Genomic DNA, 19,950 nt, shown 5'->3' with positions numbered 1-19,950 from the left:
TTTAATAATATTGATTATTTGAGGAGCACCTGGCACTCTTCACCTTAAGGTTAAATGGTACTTGAAGTGTTTCTGGTGGGTGGGGAAGGCTGTGTTTTGAAAAGCTCTGGTGTTTTCTGTTGGTCATTCTGTGAAGCACTGGAGTGCTTGAGGGGAAGAGCTCATTCTGTGGCACGTAGTTCAATCAGTGTTCATGTGGTAGCCTTGTAGAACAGTAAAGTTCTTGTACCAGGGGAGTATTGCATCAGAGGAAGCCAGCATACTGATTTCTTTCCTGTCTGTGCCAGTTTCTTGAGAATAAAACAAGTTGTTCTCGCTCACTGTGCGTACAATTAGGTATATTTATTCTGTGCAAGGCAATTCTGCCACAGAGCATGGAGCTCTGGCATCCCAGCACAGGGATCAGGAACAAAAAAAGAATGTGCCTCCTATTCTGGGTTATATGAATCTGTACTGCAGGAACCTTAAATGCTGAGATTAATGTTGTTTGGTCACCTGCTCTGATGGTCTCAGCCATGTGGCATCTCCTGTGTGTGTGGAGGTGGTGGGCAGGGTATTGACAGGGTGGACTTGAGGATGTGTTCAAACTTACCAACCACCAGAGCCAACTGATCCTTTATCATCACTAATATCTTGGCAACTGAGGCTTTCCATAATCCTATTCATGAAATAACTAGATTTTAGGCCTTTCAGATGAGGTTGATGGGTTTGTTATTTTTTACTTTGTTTACTCATGTCTCTTTTTCCCTTTCTCTAGTGAAACTGTGGTCTACCAATTTGGACAACTCAGTAGCAAGCATCGAGGCCAAGGCAAATGTGTGTTGTGTCAAATTCAGCCCCTCTTCAAGGTATCACCTAGCTTTTGGCTGTGCAGGTAGGTAAAAAGGATTTGGGGACAAAGGGATATTGTTTCTTCCTTCTTTTATTCCTTATTCCCCCTAAAAATGTGAGGTTGTCTGCTTTGACTGAAACTGAGGTGTCTTTGCAGTTAAAATGCCTCCAAATAAGACTTTTCAAGTCCCACAATACCCAACTGTCAACTTCATCCCCCAGCCTGACTTTTTAATTTGGGTGCCTCTATCAGAGATAAAAGCCAGGAAAACAAGTCCTTAGTGTTTTTATTGGGATCACTAAGGCAACCAGGCAAAGCTCGGCTGTGAGAGTCTCAAAGTTAACGTGTTAACATGGTGATAGTTGTTCTTTCTGATTTACAGCGTTGCTCTATAAATACTCCAGAGCCATACTGGGGATTTTAACTGGTTTCACCTGAATTGTGCTGTAAAACAGCGGCTGTACCTGTTCCCATCACTCCAACTCCAATCCCTCTGGGTGGGCTCGTGTTTTCCTGGGTCGGGCAAAGATAGCTGTGAACGTTTTTATTTTATTTTTTTTGTTTGAAGTAGTCAGCGGGGAAGGCACAATGAGCCTTTTATTCACTTAGATTAAATGGTTCTTGGTGATAATACAAAGATTTGAGAGCAGAGCAGGTGTCGCTCTGGGAGGAAACTGTGCTGTGCGTACAGTAACTGAGAGTGAGGTGCCTATAAATGTTTAACCAACTCTGCATTTCCTTGGCCCTCAGGGAGTTCTAATGCACTTGTAAGTAGATGTTCTGACAACATTTGCTCTCTCTGGACTTCAGGAGATACGTTGATCACTCTTGCAGCTTCTGGTTTGCTGTTTCATTCAAGTGTTCCCGTTTCCAGGCTGGTTCTACTTCAGTTGTAACTCTTAGGAGGGGGGAAAAAATGTAAATTTGCATTTTGATATGCTGTAAAAAATGTGTTCACGTTGGAGTGTAAAATATTGACTTGCTTGACAGGCATATCTCTGAAATTTAGTGAATTATATGCAAAAATAGAATTGAATGACAATACCTACTAGAAGCATTTGAATGAGGGGGGCTATCTGGGAATGGCTCTAGAGAAAAACTGGCTCCAAATGGATCAGCCACTGATTAACATATACATGTAGAGCTTCGTGAAACAGAATTCTTCCTGATAAATCAGTAGCTGGGATTCCTTGCACCTGAAAGGCAGTGGGGGAATAAGGCACAGCTAAATTCATGAAGGCTTTTGGAGCTGCAGGACACGGGGGTAGGAGCAGTTAGGATTGTTTCTATCCCCACACCCAGGTTTAACAAACCATGGGGTTTGTCCTCACGTGTGTTTTGAAAGAAGCATTAGCAAACCCTATAAGGTATATGGAGGTTTTAAAGGACTACATGCATGTTTTTATGATTTAGAGAATGCCAAGGGGTAAAATGGTATTTGTACCAGGGAAGAAGTGTTTACATCTGCTTAATGCTTGGTAATTGAGTCTCTAAATAAAAATTAAAATGGATATTTAACTACAATTACTGAAACAATTACATGGAGTAATTGAACTGATGGGAATGACTTCCCACAAAGGAATTCTAATTGATCTTTCAGCCATAAAATACATGTGGAAAAAAATGGCATATTAAATTTAAAGAAATACCGGAGACTTGAAAGATGTTATTTCTGAACTCGTAAAAAAACAATCAGAGCAAAGAAATGACTTAGTGTCTGCTTTCATATTTCACATAGTAAAACAGTCGTGTTTAATGTGTTATGATGTAGGCAAAGGTTTTCCTCCTCCATCAGTTTCAACTAGTTTTGCTTAATTTCATTTAGTGTGTGGAAAAAGGAACATGGCTGTTAAATAGTGAGTTGTCACGTGGGCTATAAAATCAATAAAGGAAGAGTCAAAGCTGGTTTCCTTAGGTAGTATTTAAAAATAAAAAGAAAAAGCAGCAGACTGGGCACACTGACTTGACCATTCCTGATTGCCCCCAATAGGAATAAAGATGAGCAGGGCAAAATGCTGAACACTAATTCAGTGACCAATGTAGTGGGCAATTTTAGAAAGCTGTCCCAGCTCTGCCTTGGCTTGCTCACATCTTAACAGGATTTTCAGGTCTTCAAAATTGTTTCAATTACTTATTCAGTGATTTATTCAAGCATAAAAGAGCCAAGCATTGCATGTCCTGCATTGCATGCCCTGCACAGTCTTGTGCAGTATTTAAACAGAAGTGCTGTTCCTGTATATGCTCTCACTTTATTTGTTGATTTGATGGACCTTAATGCTATATATGTGTCTGTATTTATGTGTGTTTATATTTATCGTTTCAGGCTTGATGAGATAAGCAGTTGATTAAATGGTTGGGGGAAGCTTAATATTTGAGATATAAAAGGAAGAAGTGAATTGATTTACTGTACTGTTATTAAATTACATACAAGTTTTAGTTCCTCCCCTTTTTCTGCATGCAGAATAGCTCAAAGCCAACATACCTTGCTTAAGCAATGTAATTTTGACTGTAAATCTAAGGGTTTTTTCAGTGATAATGTTTTGAAATTATGAGTTTTCTTTTCACTTTTCACTTCCTGATTTTTTTATTTTCTCTTGAGGGTCGTTCTTAACCATCCATAGAGCTGGAGCATCTTTTCCTAAGGTCCTGTTCTTTCACACCTTCCCTGAGGAAAGATTTTCCTCTGCCCTTGCCCACTTGCATCCCTCTATTCAGAATGCCTCCTTGAAGTGGGTTTTCCATTGCCAAATAAAAGGAGGGAACTGAAGGACTGGGGATGGATTTCTGAAGCAAAATCAGGCTGTGAAACCCTATGGCACAATGAGCAAAATGGGAGTTTCTGTCACAGGAGTTGCTGTGGTGCTCTGATTGAGATGTAGCCGTGGTCAAAAGTGTTGTTAGACTGTACATCTCTGTGAGGAACACTCTCCTTCAGTAGAGAGCACTGAGCTGGCTTCAGATGCCGTAGAAAACCATACTTTAGGTGCCACTGTAGAAGCAAATCCCAGGATTAGCATCTACTATGGATGATATATGTTTCTTTTCTGGACTATTCACTCTGAAAGCTTTCAGATGACCAAAAAAAATCATTTTGGTAGCCTAAAACAGAACAAATGAGCAATAAACTGGAAGCAGAGCCTATAGAGGAGAGAAATGGGTATTTGGTTTAGGAAATAATTCTTTTAAAATCGGACAGGCACTTCAGGTGAGAGGGAAACTGGCGTGTCTGGAGCCTGATAAAATCTGTTGCAGTGGAGAGGGCACATAAAGAAGAAAAGACCCCTTTTGTCTGTTGCTTTAATAAAATATTCTATTTGCATGCTTACTAGGTTGAAACATTGGCCAGTATAAACTGTAATCACTGCCGAATACAAAATCAGGTGATTTTGTGGTCTTTTCCTCTTTTTAAAAATAGATAGGGCTTTATCCTGAAATTAGCTTTATAAATCACGACCGAAGCTGTTATTGTTCTGCCTTGGCAATGGCCCTAATGTCCTCAACCCATATATTTTCCAGCAGTACCGTTTCCCTGCTTTTAAAAAAGAAAACCAAGGGCTGAAAATGCATCCAGCTCTTTGCAACTGGGATGTCCAAGTTGGGCGGTCTGGGTGAGATCAGACTGTCTGCGAGCTCCGGTGAGCTCAGTGGAGCTATTGATAGTAGCAATGCTTTATTCCCAGCATGCTGTCATGCTGTCAGCAGCTACCACTGACCTTTTATTTCCCATATATTATGCAGAGATTGTGTAAGAACTCGGGAATCTGAAGTTTCAATGACTTGAGAGGCATCATCTTCTCACATGCTATGTTTTTTTTTCCGGGTAGGAACCACAAATGTAGCAGGTTGGGTTGTGGGGGGTGAGGGGTTTCTCAGGGATGCAGAAATCCAGGACAGAGACTCTCCAAAAGCTTCACAAAATAAGTGGAAGCAGCAGAGAAGTACAGGTGGGCTTGGGAGAACATCATGGTCAGAACGTAAGGTTTTGCTGGTTTAATTTTAGCTTTGATTGGTCTCCAAAGAGCTTTGCTGGGTTGTTACAAACTTTTGACAGTGTGAGTTTAAAGTGGCCAGGGCAGGGAAAACACGGGGCAGTGCTGATTGATGTTGGTTTTACTGCTTACAGCCACAGAGGTTGAGACTACCTGCGCTGAGGATGCCATGCTCCCTCCTAAACATCTCAGATTTTGCTTTTCCTTCTCTTCCTTCACACTGGCAATTGTGTGGTCAAAACTGAATTGTGTTTTTTCTGGGTTAGCTCCTGCCCTAACCATGGAGCACCAGTGCCAGCCCCAGACAGGCTTTTGGCAGCCTGAATTGAGGCCAGTATTAACTAAGGAGGGGCAAATCCTCGTTGAACATGAGACCTTCTCTTAGGTGCTGGGCTTTCTTCTATTTCTCTCTTCCTTATTCCCTTCCTCCCTTCATGATTTTCTTTCACAGGTAGTTTTGCCCTTCCCCAGCATGTTTTCCATGCTATTTAAAGATGCTTCCTGTGCACCATTGCAACGTTACAGAATGATGTATTCTGGCTTTGAATCCTGCCACCTTTATTTCATCATTGAATGGCCATGAAACTAATTAGATACTGTGGGTCAGTATCAGCATGATGAAAGACTCCTGTTGCTTTGTCAACAGCTTTGTTTTCATTTGCAACTATTTACCCACCCCTTAAGGTCTCTGCATGGCCCTGATGCACTTACAGTTCAGGGTTGCATGTGGCTTTATCAGCATCATTCCATTTTGCTAATATACCTGGTGTCCAAGCGGGGCCACTTTGGAGACCGTACTGTCCAGTGAAATATTGATTTTTCTACTGCAGTAACTGGAGCAGTGATTTCTCTTTTCCAAACATCTCCTTGTAGACTTAGCCTTTCTCGCTGCCTCAGATCTGGGTGACTTGCCTGGCTTGTCACTCAGCTCAGGAGAATGATGGGATATTAATGACCAAGAAGGCAGTGTGCCTCTTTGGGAGAGAATTAATGTTTTCCAGCTGAAAGCAAGGTCTTACCTTAATAGATTCTCATGGGTAAGTACTTTGCTGTATTGAAAGTCTGCAGTCACTCAGAAAGAATCTTATTTGTGTGAATATATGGCATGTTTAGGGTGGAGTTAAGCAGCTTCCTTGGGTTTGAGCTACAAGATTACCTTCAGCGTAGGAATTGAGCACAGTGTTCAGAGGCACAGACAAAGGTTAGGCATTTCTTTCAAGCCTGTGGAAAAACTTCACAGCGCTGCTCAAAAATCAGCTTTTATGAAAGAGAAAGTGGCATACAGCACTCCAGGACTTGCCCATTACTTGTATAGGGCTTTAGGGTGTCTTTCCCTTTTGTGGATATTCGATAACCTTCCTCTAGTCCACGATCTCCGAGGCTGTTGGCAGGGAAGTAGGGGACAAGGTCTGTGTTTTGGAAGTGCACACTTGTCACCTTCGATTCAAACTCATTCCAGAATTCGCTGCAAAGGTATTGTTTGTTGTAACCTTTGAAAGCATTTACAGCACTTCAAGGGTTGTTAGGAGGAATCTGTACTTTCAGCAGGCATGGCTGTGATCATATTTTTGTACCAACGGTACTTACTGTAGCAGAAGCACTGAGCTTAGTGGGATTTTGTAGGTGAGAGCACATCCTTGAAGGTTTGACTTTAATGTTATCCCTCCTCATGGGTGCTGGGATGTAAATGAAAGTGAAATATCCAACCAAGCCTTGCTGTCCTGGTGAAGACAATCTTTCTGTCTCTGGTAGGTAGATCACATTCTGCTTCTGCTCAGGACTGACAATGAGGAGAAGTGCAGCTATGCCATGTTATTTAAACTTAGGATCTTTGCAGTTAAGATGATTTTTCTGTATCTGCACATCAGAGATGCTGCCAGACCTGCCAGGCACTGCACAGTGTCTTCCTGCAGCTGCTTCCTAGGAAATCACAAAGGGATGTGAAACCTCTCATCAGTGTGCAGGACATGTTGCATGTACAATTTTCACATAAACCTCAAGAGTTTAGAAGCTGATACAACTTTTTTACTTGCACAGAAAAAGTAGTATCTGACTTGTCTTGGATAAAGCATTTGCAATGAATAGTGAGGAGCAATACAGAGACCTACTGGGAGTTTCCTGACTTTATCCCAGAGGTCATCACACTTCAGTAACAAGTGAATGAATAAAATGAACTTGAAAAGCTCCATTTAATTCTCTGGAGAAAAGGATAAATCTGTCATTAGCAGAAATGAGTGTGCTAATTGTTTGCTTAAATATTCTTTTCCTGAACATTTTGTCTTACAACTGGCACAGAAGTCATTTAGTCAATGTTACAAAATTCAAATTCAAATTTAAATGAGCCTTGAAATTCAGGAACAGATAGGCAACTCCAACATTCATCTTTTCCTCAGAATGCCAAATTGCACTTGCTACTAGCTCTTGCTGTATCCCTTAAGAGTTTAATCCTTTCCAACCTCGGCAGTTTCCAAAGCTGCAGTTTTTCTGGTAGCTCATTTAAAGGAATTGCTCATTGGGATGTCATCCTCTTCCTGTGTTATCTCCTGTTCAGACTGATGTGTAGATTAACTGTTCCAGCCTTTTATTTGGGTGCTATGCACATTTAGACTTTTATAACGCACACACTGGCAAAAGTTGTCACGTTGCACAGGAAAATCTATAACCTGTCAGTGAAGCGTGGGCTCTCACCCCAAAGGTGTCTGAGCATCTGAGCACTGTGTGAGTTTTTAAGAGTAGAGTTTTGAATGCTTGGGTGAGGTTCCTCTTAGCAATTTGAATCTCAAGAAGATAGCAAGAAGTGAGACTGTAGATGTGTGTACAAAGCTCTTCATGTGACTCATTTCATTGCCCAGTTAGAGGGTCCATTGCTTCTTTTCCACATGGGATGCCTGTGGATCATCACATACTTTCCCGTGCTCATTTCCCTGTCTGCATAATCCACCATACCTTTGGCTTTTGGTTTAAGAGTTCTTATCTGAAGCTGGAATATTAGTGGTTAGTGACACTATATTTAAGATCCTTCCTCTCTTCCAGTGGAGTCTGCTGCGAGGGCAGTTTAGGTAATGAATTAGATCATCATCTCAAGAACCTAGTTAAGAAGGCTAATATCTCCTCAGGCTAGTGAAGCAAAATGTAGCTTGGGACTAAAATTGGGTCTGACTGATAATTTGGCACACTCAGGTCCTCAACTGTGTGGTTGTACTGTATATGACAGCAGCCTGCACTTTCCCTTGAGCCACTTTGACTGCTCTGAAGCCTGTTTGGTTCTCTATGTATGATGTTTGCTGATACCACAAACCTTAACGCTGTTGCTTCATAAATGCACTCCTAAAATCTTAGGGAGGATGTTCCTGTTCATATCCACTTGTCTTAATGTCTGAAGCCCTTATCTATGTGATCTTGACCTGTTGGAGTGTGTGGCTTGAGGGAGTCTCTGCTGCCCTTTCCTTCCATCACAGTTCTATGACACGTGCAACTTAGAGTCATTCAAGAACCAGGGCTGACAAAGCTTTGCAATAAGACCAAATATTGTGTGCAATATGTATCTTGAATGGAGAGAAATCTGTTCAACAAATGCCATAACTTTTTTTTGGCTTTGATAGATGTACCCAGCACTCGTTGTACAAATAAGGCTCCTGGTGCTCGTGGGAAGTTTCACCTCTTTCAAGGTGTAGTCCATTTAAACAGCATGGATTGAAGCACTTTTTACCATAAAATGACTTTTTTTCACGTGTTCTAGGTGTCATAAAAGTTTGGACATCAACCACCAGGCACTGGTGCATGTAAAGTCTGATATGTTACATAGTCAATGAGACGTTGGATTAGGAGCCTGAACAGTGCATAATTATTTTTTCTCTTTCAGACATAAAGAATGAGTTCTTCCAAAGGCTGCAGGTTGTTACTGCTGTTGTCTTCATTAGTTTTGTAGCATTAGTAAATCTTCCTTCTGTGTACTGAATATTTTTTCTCCAACAGTCTGATATATGGCTCTCCTTGAATTGCACAAAACCCATCTATCCCTTATTCCTGTGAGAAATTACTGTAGCTCTTTAATACCATAAAGGTCAAAGTTTCAAAGGAGTTCTGGAGAAATCTGTTTTGCTCCCCCCTCCCATCCGAGCCCTTTTCTCAACTGATTAAGATCTCTAATGTTTTATGTCTCCTCCTTCTCTCCTTAATGTGAACAAGTTATTTAGGGTGGAGGTTTTATGGGCTGCTGTGTCAAAAGCTTTAGACAAGTCAGTAAAAAAATGTCCCCAGTGTGTAAAGACCATTATCCATAACCCTGCAAATGTCATCTGTAACTTCAAGCCATAGGGAATCCGTGGAATACAAAGGTTAAAAACCCAGTTGGCGGTTCCCATCAAGGCTGCTGTTCCCTTTATCTGTTCAGCAGAGGGAGATATAGATCTTTAGTGGAATGCTGGTGTTGAGATATAGATATATATAAAAAGTAGTGCAGTTGGTGTGAGTAAGAGATGAAAATCAGTGGCTGAAGCAGGGTATAGTCTTTCCTGCAGAGCTCTGTCAAAATATTTCAAGTGCTGACCTGAAACCCTCTGCTGTCACATCCCTGAGCCTTTCCTTGGTAGAAGGAAAAGTAGTAGGTGCTTATTGTGCTGTTGGTTTTGCCAGAGATTAGGCTGAGGCTACCAGACATATTCAATCTAATCTCAGCTCTTTAATTCAGTTTTCATGGAGTGGACCTTTCTCATGGTGCTCCTTTTATCATCCAGTGTGCTAAACAGAACACTGTTGGGCATTTTCCTTCTTCTCAAAGCTGTGCTCCCTGTTTGTTTAAATGAAAACCTGGGCTGGATTTGTGTTGAATTCCCTAAATATGATTTCTCTTTTGAGGCTGGATTTCTGTTGGATTCCCTAAATCTGATTTTTGGAGGCTGTTGCCCATCATCTGTTGCAGTGTAGGAAGATGAGATTAAGTTGTCATCCCCAAATACCCAGGTGCCTTTCTCTGCTTTAGAAACTTGCTTTCATCTCCTCACTAACATCGCGGGCACTGTGGCTTCCTCACTTTAAAGGGTTTTTTTTTTTAAGATTTTGCCACCAGCAAAATGATTCATACAGACCTTGCTTAATCTTGTATAGTCTTCAGAGCACACGGGGGAGGCTTTGACCTACAGGGAAAATATCTATTGAATGCTTTTCTGAAGTTCAGTCCCTTTTTGGGTGGCCATTGCATGTTTGTCACCTCTCAAGACGGGGTGTGCAGGAGCTCCCCAGGAGTCTGGTGCCACCTGTGTGTCAGACCACTTGTCTAGACAGAGCTCTGATAGCAAATATAAATGAAGTACAGATTCCCAAATCATCTTGGGCACACACGTGAAATACAAAATAAGGGTATTTTTCCACTTTGCTGCTGTGGACCGGAGCGTTGCTTCTAGAAGAGATTGCTGAGATTTCCCCAGGGCAGCAGAAAATGGTTATTCAGAGAAAAACTGTTCCTTCACTGCAAAGGAAACTCCAGGTAAAAAGAGGAAAAAAGCAAATGCATCAAATGAGTAATTTTGTCTTAGTTATAGAAACAAAGTGCTTGCAGTTTCTGCTGGAACAAAAAGTTGTGAATACAAAGCCATATCCAGCAAACATTTTAACGTGCCTGTGCTAATGGCTGTTGGGAGAAATTTTTCTTGTTTTATTGGAGCTTTTTTGAAAAGGAAAGTATAGGCAGGAAAAATAAAAAATACCAGTTAGCTTTACCTGTGCCTGCAGTGTTCTACAGGGAGACATTGGGGTGAAATGGATTTATTTCTGCTGTCTCCTCCTCATGTGATTTGTCATGCTGCAAGAGGCAAACGGCACACTGCATTCTTCAGCAAGATGCTCCAGATAGTTTTGTCTGCAAAGGTTCTTTGCTTCAGGCTGTATCAAACCCATTTTTAATCTCTTTCCTTTACAGTAAGGGAAATGGTTTGTGCAGAGGGCACTGATGTCAACTCACTGCTGTTGATATTATCTAATTTCTTCAGAAAATTCTTGTGCTAATTTTTAGTGCAGGGCTTTGTTCCCTTGAATTCAAGTCCACTTTTTCCTGTCCCTAAAGTGTTGTCACCTCTTTTCTTTTCCCAGAGCATCTATTTCCTTTATGTAGTTGAAAATATCACACTATATCTTCTTTCCCAGAAATGGCTTGTGATAGGCCAAAGCCTGCACTGTTCATATCCCATCCCAGTATTACTCTGTCAAGTGAGATAAATCTCATGACTGGAAGGCTTCCTCACCATTCTTTGTCAAATGCCACCCAGCATTTCTGTTGCTATAATAAAGACCCTTTTTTTCCTCCCCACACTTTCTTCTGCCCTAGAAGAGACACAAGATTAAAAATAGTCTTTTTTTTGTGGTCCCTGCATGAAGGTTCACTTACCTTGTTGAGTTGGATTATTCCCAAAGGTGGAGTGTTCAGTTGTCCTACATCCCCAGTCTTCTCTCAAGAGCAATTGGATGTTCAAACTGCCTCTCTGCTGCAGGGAAGATTAAATCTCCACCCCAAACTTTTTGAACACCTCAGTCACGTGAAGGTCTGCAAGTGCTGCTGTTTGGTATGACAGGTTTGGCAGCAGTTACAGTTCAGCAGTTCTCAGTGAATTGAAGGAGAGCTAAGGTTGTATGACAGTGCTTCACGCCACCCCCACCATGTGGGTGTAGATAGACAGAACCTGAAAGGTCTGAGAAGCCAGAAATTTGTGCAGCAGAACACAACCTAAACATTAATGCTGTAATGCTGAGAGGTGGGCTAATGCCTTTCTTTCCTTATGTCAATAGCAAAGAGCTTAAGCAAATTTGGATTAAAAACAAGTTCTCCCTAATCCTTTGACATAAAAGCACTTTTCAAGACAGCTGAGGGAAGAGTCTGTAGAATTGTCTTTGGGTGTGCTCAGAGCTTGACTAAGTAGGGTTCTTGAATGCAATTATTGAACTTGGAAGTTGAATCCAACTTTGCAGTTGTCCCTTCCCTGAGTGGGCAGTTGGACTGGCTGGATTCCAGAGGTCCCATCCAACCTACAGTATTCTATGACTTTCAGGACCCTGGAGCAAAAATGGATTTCTAACAGAAATTGCATTCTATGCAGGATTAAGTTTCAGTTTGAGCTTCCCCATAATTAAATCCTGAGTTGTCTTTTTACCAGCCTTTGATATCACTGCCTTGGCAGGGAGGCTCCAGGTATGTGGAAGATCCACTGAAGAGGTTCCACTTTCTCTTTAATAGCCTCTTAGTGAGTCTCTGAGTAACTGCAGCTTGGGACGTGACTTTTGTAGGTCTCCTCTCAAATTGAAGGAAATGTTTTCAAGCATTTAATTTTCAAGGTCCTGGTTCTGATAGCAGCTGTCTGTCTTTTCTCAGGTGTTTGAGAAAGCAGCACTTGTTTACATGGCCCTTGTTCAGGTTTCTCTAAGGACCAAAGCATCTAATTTGCCAAGTCATCTTCAGTGCACTCTATTGCAGAACAGTGATTTGAGTTTATTTTTAAATCAGGATGTTTTTCCCTTTTATCTCCTTCCTCTTTCTCCTCACTAAGAGAAGAAGAAAAGTTGTTTGTTTTTTTTTTTGTCCTGGTGAAAACTGAAGTTTCATGTGAGCCTCCTGATTCTGTTTCCATTTTTAGTCCAGCCAAAGACTTTACCTCAGAGGATTCCTTTTTTTACAGCAAGAAATCACACTGAGCCTGGCTGAGAAAGAGACTTTTGGTTAACCCCTCTTGATGTTAGAGTTCTTTTGTTCTACTACTTGTTTATCCATGTTCAACAAATATTGAAGATGACTTGTCCCCTCTTGCATGACATACCACTTAGGGGAATAACAATGGGTACTCTTCCTTTTCACCCAGAGACACTCAGAACAAGCTTTGATTTGAACCACTGGACTCTGGACACTTGAAGGCATAAGGATGTGATTATATTTTCCTGCTAAGCAAGTTGCCTGGATACAATTCTAGGTAGCTCTGAAAGCTTCATTCTGTCTACTCAGTGTGCTGAGTGATCTTGCTTACACTTGGTATACAAAGGAGAAATGAGTGAAAGATCAATTTTTACAGGTAGATGTTTAAATATAAATAATTGGATTTCAGCTAACCCCTTCAATGTTTATTGAGTGATGCAGGCTTCCTTCAGGATCTCTGAAATAACTTTTTTAACCATTGAAAGTAAAAAATGAAATGCTACAAAATCGTGCTTCTCGTCTTTCATTCAGATGAAAGGCATTTTGTGGGCTTGTTTTATACCCATTTATTTTGTTGCTCTTTTGGTTTCTCCAGGATAATCTAATTGATGGTGAGCAGAGGTATCTTGCACCAAATTTGCTCTGGCTCTGTCTTGTTAAACAAGTCATTTAAATACACCCCTCAGACTATAAATGTCTCCTACTCTTACTTCTGATGTACAGTTTCGTGGACAAAAACAAGGCAGCTTCGATCCAAGCTTGGAGTTCATATAGAGGAAAACAAATAGATGAAGATGAGGGAACCATAAGCTGAGAATTACTCATGAATTACTAGATGCAGCAAATCAGATCATCATGGTCAGAGAAGCACAAGAGAAACATTAAAGATTAGGCTCCAGCCTGGGCTTCTGTTTTAGTAAAACATCTGTAGCATGAGTGTGCAGGACTGCAGGCTGTAGCCAGAGCATTAATGTATGAAATTATTTTGACCTTTAAGTTTGATATTGAAGATCTATTTTATTTTTTTTAAAGAAGTCCAAAATGTGCTTTGATCACAGAACACTTCCACCAGACTACTTAAATAACATCTGTCTGCCTACCCCAACAGCTTTGGGTTTTGAATACAGGCATCTTGTCTGTAATAGTCATCTGCTGTATAACAATGAGCACCACTTATATTTTCAAGTCTAGAAGGACTGAAAAACCCAAGTAATGTAAATTACTTATTTTGTTAATGGATCGATAATCTAAATATTGAACAGTTGAAAAAAGTGCATTTTTAAGTGATTGAAATAAGAAAAATGGGCATTGATTCTCCAGCAATTTAGTTTTCCAGAGGAGAGCCACAGAACCTTTGTATGCGGCTCTTGGGGCTTTCTAGTTGTTACATCCTTTGAATATAAAACTGTTGCATTGCAGGTAAATTTTTGGTTTGCTGTCCTTGGCTTCATGTCCCTTCGAGTAAGTGGTTCTTGGTCAAGAAAAGCCTTGAGGGGTCTTGTGAATTAGCTTATGCTGGTTCATGTTCGTGGTGAAGGTGGGGGAAGCACATGACCTGGAAGATGAATGTTACCTGGAATTGCTGGGTACCTGGAGAGCTGGATTGCTCTGCTCTCTGCTTTCTGTGTGCTGGTACTCAGGGAAAGGTAGAACTGCTGCTGGGTGATGCTCTGACCTAACCTGTGCTGCTCTTTGTGGAGCTGCTGCTCATCAGCACCCGGAGCTTCACAATAGGGGGTGTTGAACCCAAAGCCCGCTTGTAACAGCTTTTTTTCTGAATTTTATTAACAAATCTAAGTGTAAGAAAAATCCCTTTTGGACAAAACAGACTGTCCTTTTTTTATTTTGTTTAAGCAACTAAAATCCAAGATCAATTCTGTTTTTCTAAACAATTCTGAGGTTACTCAAGGTGCTGCTGGCTCCATTAGCAATTCCCAGCTCTTTTTTTAAGAAACATTCTTAAACCTGATTTCCTGTGACTATGTGATCACATCATCAGTTCATTTGCTGCATCCCCACCCCTGCAACTGAGCTGAATCCAAGAACTGAGACTGAGGAGGTGCTGATCTCTTCACCTTGTTCATCACAAACCCATCCCTCTCTTTCGCCCTGTTCCTGCCGGCTGGAGCCTTGTGAATTTATGAGCTGCTGAGCAGTGAGGGATGCCATCCTTTGCTGACACGGGTTATATTTGCTGAAGAGGTGGCGAGAGCTCTCGGAAGTTTGGAGAAGTCTGAATTCTTGATGAGTTGTCACTAGATGGCTCAAAGGTGAAGGCAGCCGGCATCTTAAGGGAAGTAAACTGAGCGTTCTGGAAAAGCCCTATTTAAAAACTCAGGCTTGTGGTCAGGCACCTCTCAGCAGCAGTGGCAGAGCTTAGCTGCCCTTTTTGCCTTCTGGGATCACTTAAAAATATATCTATATAAAAAAGAAAATACGACCTGCCAGCAAACATTTGAATTCAGAAGGTGCAACAGCAGAATTCTGTCGTGCTCAGCTTCTGCAGTGATGTTGAGCTAGATGAGAATTGCTCTGGAGTGTTTAATTTGTTATGGTATAATATACATGTTCTTTCTTGTTATTTCATAAATATTTAAATTAAGCCTGAATGCAGAACAAAAGGGATCTGTTGCTGCCCAAGGGTTGGGCATGAGGCTTTTCACTTGCAGTTGTCAATTCCAAGATGAAATTGTTCTAAGTGAGTTTTCTGGTCGGGGTGAAAACTGCAATTTTTTTTTTTAGCTCTACAGAAGTACAATTTTAATGCTAATTTTGAGGAGCAAACAAGGAGCAAATATTCCTGTGTAAATTACCCCTGTGTTGCTGGTTTTGCAGTGGAGTACACTCCATGATCTACCAGGGATGCCAAGGGTAGGAGCCAGTGGTGGGATGCTGGATGGGCTTACAGGCTCTTGTGGAGTTCAGAAAGTGTTTGATTCCCTTCATTGCCCATTCCATTTTTCTTTTCCTTATTTCCTCCATTCCATTTCCTTACCTTCAGCTGAGAATAGTTAATTCTCTGAGCTTTCTAGAGCACCCTACTGCCTCACCTCAGATGTCCTGGTGTGCCAGGGATGCTGCCCATCCCAGACAATTTCAGCTCATCCAACCCCACCAGGCAAAGCTGCCGCTGGGGTACCTGGGAGTTGTATTTTTCTCATTTAACTTCACTTTTGGGCTCTTTGCTTCCTCAGCAGATGGCATTTTTATCATGTTTTTGCAAAGTCCATATGGCCTACAAGAGAGAGTCTCTCTCTTGATTGTAAAACATGACCACCTGTTCTGATTTTAATGAATGCAGTGAGCATCCGTCTTCATATATCTACTTAAAAATAGCTGCTTCAATTGAATTTAAAAAAAAAAAACAACCCAAAACTCAATTGGGCACCAACACTTCGTCTGCCGAAATAATCAATTAATAATTAAGTGGCTAATTTTAGAACCCACTGGCCTTGCCCATTCCCTCGGACTCGTGGTGATGAGAGCAGACAGTGATTGATTGCCCTGCCGATGCCGAGAGGCTCACGCGGGGCCGGGGCCAGATGCCGGCGGGCTTCGAGCTGTTTATTGGGATATTTAGAAGGTGAATGCAACTTCGTGGCTCTGCACTGCAAATGGACTTGTCTTCCCTGCTGCTGCTCTCTCCTCTCTGCATTGCTCACACGCAGCCATCCGCAGGTACCCCTTTCCCTGCCACCTTCTGAAGGATAAAATCTGGTGCTTAAAAAGATGCCCTAATGATGGGCCAGCTGGAGAGGACGTGGAAACTGTAAGCAAAAATAGACTTGAAAGGCTTATCCACTAACTGGCTCTTAATAGAAAGCCCTGCTAGAATCATTGTGCTCATTAAAATAACAATTGCCAGTTAACTGTTTCACAGCTCCCACAGGTCTGCTGTATGGATGAGAAACTATGGAGTTTTTTTGGCTCGAGCTTTCAGAGAAATAGAAGGGACCAAGATGCCCAAATCTTGTTAGAGGAGTGTTGATGCTGAATTCAAAGTCCCTTTGAAAAGTAACTCCTTATTCAATAAGCCTGATGTGACATCATCTTGCTCTACAGCTAATTAAAGTACCCAAATGGTAGGAGCACACTGGGATTTTGGTTGATTAGTGTTTTTCAGAGGTTAAATATTTCAGAGGTGAAAGACACAGGAGCTGTTTGAAAGAATGTTTTGGGGAAAGAGTGCTGGTTTTCCACACAGAGGCGTAGTTTGGCAGTGTAAGTGGTGTAGAAAACTTGACTTGGTGCAGCTGCTTGGAGCATCTGCTCTTACACCTTGAGGAGGGACAGAGCCAGAAATCCTTCCCAGAGAAGTGTCTGAGCCTGTCATATGCAAGAGAGTAAGGTGCTAGAAGCAGTGAGAGGGGAAGGCAACTTGCCTGCTCACCTTGTTTTACTGAAGGTGTTCCTGACACCTTTCCCCCACCCTACCATAGCCACCAATTAGCCCCTTACTGGGGGGAGAAGCTTCCCCTTGCTGGTCTGGTGGTGGTTGCTGTAGCCTGATCGATGTTAATCCAGTTATCTCTCAAACCACATGGGATTTTGAGACAGCAGCTCTCAGCTGTACAAACACCTCGCTTTGAAATGCTGTGCAAATAAAAAACCAACCGTAGTTATTGGCATTTAAATTTGTTTCTATGTAATCTTTGTGATAAACTTCCACTGGTGGAGTGTTGTTTCAGTGGAGGAGGGTCAGAGCAGTTTTCAGCTGATGTCTTGGTATCTACCAGCTGCTTGGTAAGAATGGTGTCCAGCTTGGCTTCCTTGTGTGTGTGTGGCCTTCCCTCCCTGTACATCCAGAATAGCAAGGGATAATTAAATGAAATTCAACATTAAAGGCTGAAAGTTGCAAAGGGAGAAGTGTATTAACCTCATTGAGCTGGAAAGAGCACTGGGAGGGTGTTTGGGGCCTGGATCTCAGGGAGCTTTATCTTCTTATTTTTCTGTTTTCTTGGGAATTGACATTTAATTGTGCAGAAAAGAAAATGTATCACTAATTCTGCTGTGATCCCTATTATGTAGTTGTGGCACTGTGGAATATCTGTGAATTAAATCTTAAGAAGAACTGGAATTTAGTCTGTTCCCTCAGTAGCAGAAATGCAAATTTTTTCTTGATTGGTAATAAAGTCGAAGAAGAGAAGCAAAAAACAAAACTATGAAGGTTATCCATCTAGAGCAAGCATGACAAATTTAATCCCTTTTTTCCCCACAATCCAATTAAAGTAGCAGACTGAGTTTTTAGCCTTGAGTTCTCCAACAGTTTTCCAAGAGGGGACAACTTGAGGAAGGAGAAGGGGGTGCTGGGAATTAGCAATGGCAATTGGAGTGGCTGGGCAGGGAGCCGAGAAGGCAGGAGGGAGAAGTGAGAGTCCTTTTAGCTGCTACCTTGAACATGTGTCCCGTGGGGGTTGCAGGCACACGCATATGAATGCACTTCTTCCCCTCACTGACTCTGTGAAAGGCTGCATGGACCCTTCTGGCCTGAATTTTGGGGCTGTTTCAAGCCTTCTTAAACACTCCTTTGCTGTAGTGCAGACTGTTCATCTGAGACAAGGCTTGGAGTGAGACGTGGAAACCGCAGGCGGGATTTTATTGTGAATATTAGAGGTCCTGTGCACCCTTCCCAACTGAGGAAATGTTTCCCTTTTTCTTCCTCATCCCCAGATCACTGTGTTCACTACTACGACCTTCGCAACACTAAGCAGCCCATCATGGTGTTCAAAGGGCATCGCAAGGCAGTGTCCTACGCCAAATTCGTGAGCGGGGAAGAAATCGTCTCTGCGTAAGTACTGCCTTCTGTGGGGGCTAAAAGCTTGGTAGCCCTTGCTTTGAGACGCTCTTTGGGGTCCCTGAGTGAGTTCACCTGCGTGGGTGGGTGCTCTCACTGGCTGCTGTGCTGTTGGCAGGCAGCTGTGCTTTTCTCCAAGACAAAAATAGAAACTCATTCCTGGTGTCACTTGGCTCTGCTCTGTCTTGTGGAGCTAAAATGCTTAAGAGGAATATGAAGGCAACTAGATGTGGCTCCTGTCTGCCAACCCTGACTTTGGGAAGCTGCAGGTGGACTCTCCTCTTGCTGTGTGGGCTGAGGATGCTCCTGAGCAGAACTCTGCTATAGAGAAGGCTGCTGGCAGAACCCTGGGGACAATAATCTGCAGTAAAACGCAGCTGATGAGTGACAGAAGCGAGCAAATGGTACTACTATGTCTTTCAGCCACAGCCTGAAAGCAACTCCAGTAGGACTGACTGTTTGATCTGTTCTCTGGTAATTTATTATCTGCTCTGTGGAGGCCCTTTTTAGGATAATATTTAGGTTAGAAAGTAAACAAGGAGAAGCTGTGTTTTGTGGTCCTAATGGCATGTAGCTTTTCAGCCAGGGCAAACCATAGGTCTGCTGTGGAGGCCCTGAGGAACAATATTCTCCAGCTTCTGTTCACTTACATGGCCACGTGTCTGCTACAAAGCCAGATGTGGCTGCCTCAGTTCTAGGTGGGTTTTCAATCACATGATCTGACAGACACACTTATTCCTACGCGGTGAAAGGCTGGAATAACTTGGCTGCCAGCCTCTTCAGCAAACCAGAGGTGAGCCCCTCTTACCCAGTGAGGAAGGTGCAAGAGGCTTTGGGGGGCTGCAGGGGGACCTTTGATCTTAACACCCTTGTGTATAACACCTGAGGGCAGCAGGGATGGATCACAGGGGTGGATCTAGTCCCAGGAAGTAACCCTGTTGCCTTGTACTAGTGATTATCCAGCTTGACTCTATCCTGTGTTTTCACACAGTTTGCCCTAGAAGCCTGGAGATGAAACAGAGTATTTTAAGGTGTATTCAGGCTGCTAGGGAGTTACTCTGAGCTGAGCTGTGAGATGAAAGATTCCCCAGTGACTTCTGGTACTGTTTATATTTAATCAGCTCCTCTCTTCTTATTTCCATTAATGTTATAACTCTATAAGGCTGCAAATTTATATCTAGAACACAGAGAAAATTAAATTTAATGCTTTGAACCAAATCTGTGTAAGAGAAAGTGTTTAATAGAAGCAGGAGGAGGCTGGGAAAGTTTTACAGCCATAATGAAGTGGAGCATCATTTGTGGGATGTTTTAGGACAGAATGGCCCTGTCCTGCTTAGGCCAACCTTCTCAGAAAGCTTATCCTGAAGTTCTGAGAGGCATATCGATAGAGCTGTCAGACTTGGACAGGCAACAACGGGATGAGGGGACTAACTGAAAGGTTCACCTACCTTTTCCTGTGTGAACAGGGAGAAATGTCAGAGCAGATTATTTTTCCTGTCTTTCTTTCACAAACCGAGGAGAGGAGACAGCAGTAGTGGCTCTCAAAAATCAAGCGCTGATTTCTGTTAAGAAAAAATTATATGTATATTCAGATTCTCTAGATTTCTAGCTAAAACTGTTTTATGGGTTGCATTGATTTACTTTGCCTTGTAGGGTTAGG

The 19,950-nt window shown here is 42.1% G+C and overlaps 1 protein-coding gene across 3 annotated transcripts in view; it reads left to right on the top strand.

Annotated features, from left to right (window-relative positions):
- The window catches only part of COP1 (COP1 E3 ubiquitin ligase), a 123,163-nt gene that overhangs the window by 68,006 nt on the left and 35,207 nt on the right, over positions 1–19,950 (top strand). For all 3 annotated transcript variants that reach the window (XR_003916051.1, XM_018079104.2, XM_029962264.1), the window contains exons 15-16: positions 758–874; positions 18,167–18,284. Coding sequence is in view for 2 of the 3 variants with exons in the window: in XM_018079104.2 (XP_017934593.2) it covers positions 758–874; positions 18,167–18,284 (235 nt within the window). In the remaining variant the exon portion in view is untranslated. The remainder of the gene's footprint in view (positions 1–757; positions 875–18,166; positions 18,285–19,950) is intronic.

Source organism: Manacus vitellinus, unplaced genomic scaffold (assembly GCF_001715985.3).
Source record: "Manacus vitellinus isolate BGI_N305 unplaced genomic scaffold, ASM171598v3 scaffold_44_pilon, whole genome shotgun sequence".
In the NCBI taxonomy this organism is placed as follows: Eukaryota; Metazoa; Chordata; class Aves; order Passeriformes; family Pipridae; genus Manacus; species Manacus vitellinus.
Note: the sequence above shows the minus strand (reverse complement) of the source record. Positions and strands in the feature narration are given on the sequence as shown.